The sequence below is a fragment of the Pseudovirgaria hyperparasitica genome, assembly GCF_010093815.1.
Source record: "Pseudovirgaria hyperparasitica strain CBS 121739 unplaced genomic scaffold EJ05scaffold_12, whole genome shotgun sequence".
NCBI classification, from domain to species: Eukaryota; Fungi; Ascomycota; class Dothideomycetes; order Acrospermales; family Acrospermaceae; genus Pseudovirgaria; species Pseudovirgaria hyperparasitica.
The window spans coordinates 273,404-281,757 of record NW_022985560.1 but is presented as its reverse complement, the minus strand read 5'-3'; the positions used below and the strand labels follow the sequence as shown (position 1 = coordinate 281,757).

General features: G+C 50.4%; 3 protein-coding genes across 3 annotated transcripts; 2 read left to right on the top strand and 1 right to left on the bottom strand.

Moving 5' to 3' along the window:
• Positions 1-628: 628 nt before the first annotated feature.
• EJ05DRAFT_512466 (MFS general substrate transporter) lies at positions 629-2,595 on the bottom strand. Its single transcript, XM_033748339.1, has 3 exons — positions 2,223-2,595; positions 1,005-2,142; positions 629-898 (listed from the first exon to the last, which is right to left on the bottom strand). The coding sequence occupies exons 1-3, from the start codon at positions 2,304-2,306 to the stop codon at positions 663-665; spliced, it is 1,458 nt and encodes a 485-aa protein (XP_033598329.1). The 5' UTR covers positions 2,307-2,595; the 3' UTR covers positions 629-662.
• A 1,430-nt stretch (positions 2,596-4,025) lies between these two features.
• Positions 4,026-5,352, top strand: EJ05DRAFT_487709 (P-loop containing nucleoside triphosphate hydrolase protein; the record flags this gene model as incomplete). The annotated part of the gene is made up of 4 exons (XM_033745632.1): positions 4,026-4,162; positions 4,209-4,296; positions 4,342-4,493; positions 4,542-5,352. 4 exons carry the CDS (start codon positions 4,026-4,028, stop codon positions 5,350-5,352), a joined length of 1,188 nt encoding a protein of 395 aa, XP_033598328.1.
• A 424-nt stretch (positions 5,353-5,776) lies between these two features.
• EJ05DRAFT_502351 (Sec1-like protein) lies at positions 5,777-7,762 on the top strand (the record flags this gene model as incomplete). Its single annotated transcript, XM_033747239.1, has 5 exons — positions 5,777-5,890; positions 5,945-6,009; positions 6,063-6,193; positions 6,244-6,752; positions 6,797-7,762. The coding sequence occupies 5 exons, from the start codon at positions 5,777-5,779 to the stop codon at positions 7,760-7,762; spliced, it is 1,785 nt and encodes a 594-aa protein (XP_033598327.1).
• Between the last annotated feature and the right edge of the window lie 592 nt (positions 7,763-8,354).

The window sequence follows — 8,354 nt, the reverse complement described above, 5'->3', positions numbered from 1 at the left end:
CTACTACTACTACTACTACTACTACTACTACTACTACTACTACTACTACTACTACTACTACTACTACTACTACTACTACTACTACTACTACTACTGCTGCTGCTGCTGCTGCTGCTGGCCTGTCTATGATACGTCGGTTCGTCCTTCCCTATCGTGTTGTGTAGCTGTAGTTTGATCCGTGGAGGGATGAGGCACGGGTAATCGATTATAAGGTAGGTATAGGAGGGTAAGGGTAACACATACACAGATTCGACGCCAAGCTTCTTTGGGCGTAAATCTTATTCTTATTACACAGCGTGTGTAGGTGTATATATAGTATTGAACACATAAGGAGGGTAGAACAGACTGGCGGCATTATTCTTTCTCCTACAACTTTGACAACAATAGAAATCATGCATTACAATGCATTGCAATACGATACGATACGACATGACAAGATATGATACACGTCCACGTCCACGTCCACGTATACGATGCATTACATTTACAAGACAGGTCTACGTATACAACGACAACAACAACAACAACAACACACAATCACATACAGTACAATACAATACAAGAAGAAGAAGAAGAAGAAGAAGAAGAAGGAATCCCCCCTCCACCCCAAACCCCAAACCCCAAAAGCGTTCCTGTCTATATCATCATCTTCATCTTCATCTTCATTGCATCTTCTTGCCCGACCCATTTACCCCCTTGACCCCCGCCCCCGTTGCCGCCTTCTTCTTCGTTCCCCTCACACTGACCGTTTCGGTGCCGGGGGGCACTTTGAGCCCGCCAAAGACGACGGCGCAGACGGCGACCATGCCGGCGCCGCCGATGCTGTATGCCGTCTCGCGGCCGGCCCACCAGTAGAGGGAGCAGAAGAGCAAGGGTCCGATGGAGCGGCCGATTTGGCCTATTTTTATAGCATCATGTTAGCTTGTGTTTCTGTGTGTGTATGCGGTGGGAGGGGGGATTGTGGGCGCGAAAAAGGGAGGGGAGAGAAACAAAGAACAACGTACCGAAGCTGCGGTGATTGCCTAGCTTCGCGCCGCGCTCGCCGGCCTGGGCCTCGAAGCTGCTTAGACTGTTCAGGCCGGTGACGACGGTGGCGCTGGTGACGGCGAGCAAGGCGGCGGCGGCGTAGAGGGCGCGCTCGGAGGCGACGCGGCCGAGCATGAAGAAGGCGATGCTTGCGCTGACGACGCCGAGCTGGACGACGCGGAGTGGGTGCATGCGGCGCGTGACGGCGCCCTGGAGCACCGAGGCCACGAGGCCGATGAAGCCGAGCAGTTTGCCCGAGTCCTTGGCGGCGTAGCTGAAGAGGTCGTAGGTCATGAAGGGGAGGGAGAATTCCATGCCGGAGAAGAAGAGGATGAAGAAGAAGTGGGTGAAGTTGAGGAGGAGGTGGGAGTTTGTGCGGACGAGGAGGGGGCGCGGGTTTGTGGTTGGGCCGTTTGCCGTGGGGTTTTTGTTGTTGGTTTTGTCGTCGTCGTCGTCGTCGTCTTTGCGCTCTTTGCTGCTGCTGCTGCTGGCGACGACGATCGGGAGCGTTTCCGGGAGGCTGTGGTATAGGTAGATTGTTTCGGTGACGATGAGGAAGAGGCTGAAGCCCGCGGCGGTCGCAAAGGGGTTCGCCGCGACGGTCGTGATGTTCGAGAGCCATGCCCCTAGCGCCGGCCCGAATGTGAATGCGATGCTGAAGCATGCTCCCACCAGTGCCATTGTCGCGCCGCGCTGCGTCTCGTCGCTGATGTCCGTTGCAATCGCCAGGGCAAGCTGGACGTTGCCCTCGCTCAGGCCACCGACCACTCTGCTTGCCAGAAAGGTGCGGAAATCCGTCGCCGCCACCCACAGCGCCACCGAGGCAATGTTGCCGCACATGCTCCAGAGCAGCGCCGTGCGGCGACCATATTTGTCGCTCAGCCGGCCGATGATGGGCGAGGCGATTGCCTGCAGGAAGGAGAACAGCGAGCCGAGCGCGCCGCCCAGAAGCACAATGTCATAGCGCGAAGATATCGGCTTTGCAAACGAGTTCTTGTACGTATTGAGGGCGTCCAGGACCGAGTTGAGGACGGACGTGGAGCCGGCGGACGTCTCGGTCTCGCGGTAGAACTCGAGGAGTTTGGGGAAGAGCGGGAGAATGAAGGTGAAGGAGATCTGCGAGATAAAAAAAAAAGTCTTGGATTAGCTCGTGCTTGGACTGGGAGCAGGGAAGTGAATGACATGGATGGTCGTACGAGATCGAGTAGGAGTGATATGAAGAGCACGCGCAAGACCCGCTTGCGAGTGGCCTTTGCTTCCGGGGACGTGGAGTCCATCATCCTAAGCTCTTCCGTATGCGCGAGTCGAGGAGCCGCAGAATGAGTGACCTGGTTGATATGTTGCTTTGCCAAAGCACAGACGAAGTGTGGTCTATGAAAGGTGATATACAGTCGGGTGGGTTATGGAAGAGGACAAGTTGCAGGAATGTGTCGTTAGAAATACAGGGCCCGACGAGTGGGCAGCAGACGGAAAGCTAAGTCAAGCTAAAAGAACGCGTCAAAGGGCGTCATTAGGAGAATTAATACGACGATGATGAGGATGAGGTTTAATAATGGAAGACACGGCAGTGGAGGCATCCGAGGCGCTTTAGTAGCTTTAGCGTTGTGCTGTTCTTCCGATTGTGGCTAGTGCACCATCCCCGCAATCGGAGAAAGTGAATGTGGCTGTGGCTGTAATTGTTCCCGAACGATCTCTTCCCGACGAAGATCGGTCACTCCTTAAAATCGGGGCTTGTCCTGCTTAGTGGCCCGGTCCGTACGAGCTTACTTTTGTTGATGCTGTTGGTCTTACTCATGCTTATTTACTTCTTGAGACTTCTTGCGACGTTTCATCGCTAAACGACGTTTCGAAACGTGGAAGATCGGATCCCTCCTTTGATGCAGATGATACGAGTCTTTTCTTCAGCTTATGGCATCATGTTGTTTCAACAGGGTCCCAACAGCACATTTGAGCTTCTGAGTTCTCCTAGGTTCATGATCAGGCAATGAACACCGATAATCGAATTACAAGCAGTGTTCTGCCGGTCTGTTACATGGATGTGTCTTTCTTGCAACCAGTCATGCTTGTTGTGCCCGCACAAACCAGCCCATAGTAGACAGGTCCTGCAGCCTTGAAGGATCAATAGATTGATTATATGCATAATCTGATGGTATATCAGAGGACAGTTCATGAATCAAGTACCACTTTCGCAGCCAAACAGACAGAATGCTATCAGTCTCCCCATTCTTCGACTACTCGTCCCATCACTGCGACAACTTCTACTCTTATTATTGTCCGATCATGACCTGACAAGCATTTAATCGCTGCAGCAGGATCAGATTTCCACCAACGCTGATACACAGCAATACCGCCAGAAGCAGTGCCACGCATGATTGTGGCGACTGTACACGTTTGTTATATGTACGCCACTGCGCCCTGTCGTCGTCCTTTTCCTCATAGTCCACCAAGCTGTATGTGTGACTGCATGCGGAAGGGGCGTGGTAAGTGTTTTGGTCAGGTTGACTTTCCATTGTCCGACGAGATGAGGTTTAGATTAGGTGTTCGAAGACGGGATGAATGGTGCTCGTGATGGTCAATAAGTATGATGCTGCTGAGAATGCCGAGAAGATTTTGGTCCAGGTAATCTGCGTAGTCAAAGACGTCACTTTTATCTTCGTCTTACGCTCGTGCTAATCCATACACATTGTATTCGCCATGAACAAAGACCAAGATCCTGAATTGAACTTTGTCTAGGCGCAATGTGTATCAACACCATTGTCTCTCATCCGAGACTAACAATGTGCTGCTACTTCGACTGCCTAAATGACACTGGAAGAAAGTGCTGCAAGGCGATTTGCATCAATAGAAAGAGTGGTCTACTAGTCCAAATCAGGTTAGACAGACACTTTGGCCAGACGCGTGCCGGTCGCGTCAACCTCATTGCGAAATGTAGGCGGTCCTGCGCCCAACTGCACAACCACTGTTGTTTTCACAGTACCTACTTCGACTCTCACTCCAGTATGTCGGACTACGAGGATGACATGGACATTGATGCGCCCGCGAGCAAAGGCGACATCGAGTTCAGCTCTGGCAGCGCAGTGAAGGGAAAGCGGAGTGCCGCTAACTTGCCCGTCGAGGCCGAGGACTCTCTACCATGGTATGTGTCTGGGTAAGACCTAACACATCGAGACTAATAGATACAGGGTTGAGAAATACCGACCAAACACCCTGGACGATGTCTCGGGTCACCAAGATATTCTGACTACGATCAATAAATTCGTCGACTCCAACGTACGAGCTTTCCTCGACCAATCTTTCCATGCTAATTGAGGTCAGCGACTCCCTCACCTTCTTCTTTACGGTCCCCCTGGTACTGGCAAGACTTCCACAGTTCTAGCCTTAGCACGACGAATATATGGCAACAAGAATATGAGGCAGATGGTGCTAGAACTCAACGCCAGTGACGATAGAGGTATCGACGTTGTTAGGTATGAGTTCCAACGCTTGCATGGGACATCAGCTAATCACTGGAACAGGGAGCAAATCAAGACTTTCAGTAGCACAAAACAGATATTCTCAATGACCGCCTCGAGTCATTCGTCCGCGATAGCCTCCTACAAGCTCATCATTCTCGATGAGGCCGACGCCATGACCTCAACAGCCCAGATGGCTCTAAGACGAATCATGGAGAAATACACTGCGAACACTCGATTCTGCATCATTGCCAATTACACGCACAAGCTGTCCCCCGCGCTCCTGTCGCGATGTACCAGGTTTCGCTTCAGCCCCCTGAAAGAGCCAGATATTCGGCGGCTAGTGGACAAGGTTATAGATGAAGAGGACATCAGGATCGAAGCACCAGCCGTAGAAAGCCTTGTCCGACTGAGTAAAGGAGACATGCGAAGGGCCTTGAATGTACTTCAAGCATGTCATGCGAGCAGTACGCCCCTACGAGCCCCCGGAGAACCCAAACCGGACCCCAAGACTATCGAAAGAGATCTCATCACCGAGACTACGATATACGACTGTATTGCCGCGCCGCATCCCGAAGACATAAAATCAATAAGGGAGCTTCTACTGAATACTTCAGATGTGAAAGCCTGTCTGCTGAAGATCAGTCGACTAAAGGCGAACAAAGGTCTAGCACTTGCCGACATCTTGACCGCGCTAGGCGATGACTTGTCGAAGTGGGAAGTACCGCCTCAAACTAGAGTCGCCTGGATAGAGGGTCTGTCCGAAATTGAATATAGATTAAGCGGCGGCGGGAATGAGACAGTACAAACGGGCGCAGTCATAGGCGTGGTTAGGACAGGGGTAGAACTGATGGACCAGAAAGGCAAAAAATAAAATATACTTAGTAATGACAAGACTATGATGACTACTTAAGATATATCGCGAGTACTGTGACCGGTGTGCAAACCATGGAACCTGAGCTTCACGACTGTTGGTGATCGGAGGCTCGTTTAATCAAGCATGGATATAATATAGGTTGTTCAGTCTAGGAGCAGAGCAGTTCCTGGAATTCATTTAGGTACTGCATCCATGTGCTACAGATGGGTAAAAGGCCCCACTCACCCCACACTAACGCAGGTAGATCGCGGGAGCTTGGACCCTTCTAATGTTCGAAGGTTAGCACTGCATTCAACCTCAGCGCCTGCAAGAGGCATACATCTCTGTCATAGTCAAGAACAACATTTTTCAACACTAACGCTCGACCGAAGTCCAGTTGGCCCATTCCGCTCACAGTTCACAAGCGTAGGCAACCAGCATCATGGATATCGTCCAGGCCGTCTCTAGCTACATCACGAAAATGGTGTCGGTTGGAGACAGCGCAACCGGCACCGCGGGCGCGAAGATGAAGATACTTTTGTTAGACAATGAGACTGTGGGTTTGTCGCTCGTAATCTATTTACTAATGTTGATGCTGACATGTTCGCAGGTGTCCATCGTCTCGACCGCGACAACTCAATCCGCACTTCTCAATCATGAGGTGTATCTGACCGAGTAAATCGTCTCTTCCTACAATACACATGGCGCATGACACCTGACAAGTCCAGTCGACTCGAGAACCAGAATCGTGAGAAGATGCGCCATCTGCGCTGTCTATGCTTTGTCCGCCCTTCCTCGGGCTCTATACAAGCATTGATAGAAGAGCTGCGAGAGCCAAAGTATGGCGAATATCACATTTGTACGCATCAGAACTGCTGCCATGCGCACTCACCATGCTGAATCGTGTAGATTTCAGTAATATAATCAAGAAGTCAGCCTTGGAACGATTGGCCGAAGCAGACGATCACGAGGTTGTCCGAGCTGTGCAAGAGTATTTCGCCGACTTTCTCGTCATAAACCCGGATCTTTTCTCGCTCAACATCGCCTATCCCATGAATAGAATATGGTCTAGCTCTCCAGATCAGTGGAACACGGACACTCTACAACGATCTACCGAAGGCGTGCTGGCCTTGTTATTGTCGCTCAAGAAGAAACCTCTGATTCGATATCAGAAGAACAGTCCTCTGTCGAAGAAATTGGCCACTGAAGTGCGCTACAACATGACTCAAGAAGATCAGCTCTTTGACTTCAGGAAGACTGATACACCACCAATACTTTTGATAGTGGATCGCAGAGATGATCCAGTAACACCGTTGTTAACACAATGGACGTACCAGGCAATGGTTCACGAGCTCATGGGCATACATAACGGTAGGGTGAGCCTGGCCGATGTTCCCGATATACGACCAGAACTCAACGTAAGTCTGAAATAGCGTACTACTGGGCTTCCTAACATGGACAGGAAATTGTCCTCGCGCAAGATCAGGACCCGTTCTTCAAGAAGAACATGTATCTCAACTTCGGAGACCTAGGGCAGAATGCAAAAGACTACGTAGAACAATTCGCATCGAAAAGTCAAGGTAACCACAAACTTGACTCAATAGCGGATATGAAGCGATTCATCGAAGATTATCCGGAATTCCGAAAACTTTCGGGAAATGTAACAAAACATGTCACGCTCGTCGGTGAGCTGTCCCGGCGGGTTGGCGTGGATAATCTCCTGGACGTCAGCGAGCTGGAGCAAAGTTTAGCCTGTAATGACAACCACAACAACGACCTAAAGACCTTACAAAGTCTCATCCAAAATCCCACGATACCCCCCGACAACAAACTTCGTTTGACGGCAATCTATGCTTTACGCTATGTTAAACACCCTTCTAATTCAACACCGATGCTTCTAGACCTCCTCTCTGTCGCCGGGAACCTCTCGAAACAACGTATAGCCGTCATTTCCAAGCTCCTCACCTACCACAACTCTCTACAAAATATCGCAGCAACGGGAGGATCCGGTCTTCCCGATTTATTTCAGTCCTCGTCGTTGTTCTCTGGAGCGCGAGATCGCTTCAAGGGATTAAAAGGTGTCGAGAATGTCTATACACAACACTCGCCGCGTCTCGAAACGATATTGCAGGATTTAATCAAAGGACGCCTGCGAGAGAATATCTATCCTTTCGTTGAGGGCGGAGGGATGACCCGCGATAAGCCACAAGACATTGTCATCTTCATGGTTGGAGGTACAACATATGAGGAGGCAAAGATGGTAGCCCAGGTCAATGCAAGCAGCCCTGGAGTTCGTGTTGTCATCGGTGGGACAACGATTCACAATAGCACGACGTTTTTACAAGAGGTCGAGGACGCCGTTGAGACTTGGCCGGAGCCTGGACCACAGACTGCGGAGGCGCGGTTGAGGAGAGAGATTGGGCGATGATTAGCTGTACGATACCCGAAGTGTCTGAGCGAAGCAGCTGTCACTAAACCAAATCTTTACTACGAAGTATGACCATCTCGTAACGCTCAAGCACCGTCGCAATATAACCACTGCTCTTGGTCTCGATGTCGCTCTTTATATTCTTCCAACGAGGTGAGGCTCATCTTCAGCTCTCTGATTGTGATCTGATGAGATTTGCTTTTGAAGAAGTGATCATGAACAGTACCACAAGCATGCGATTTTGGCTCAGCCAGGAACGTCACATCCAAATTACAGTGCAAATGTGTAGGATCTGTTCTAGTACTGCACCTTGCCTTGCACCTCTTGCATCAGGGCATATGAACAATCACAGCAAACGCATCTGTAGCTCTTCTCTAACATCAGGGGGTCAGCATAATTAAGCTGTTCTCACATACCAGAGAAGGAGTGAGGCTTTCAATTACCTCATCGCTTTCCCTCATTTCAGCCAATCTCTACATGGGCCATCTCGGTTAATCGCTTCTTGGCTCTAGAGAAGTTCCTCTACTCCTGTCTCCTCTCTTGCGTCTTATATTCTACGTCAGTCATGCTCAACACACGTAAGGCACATGGA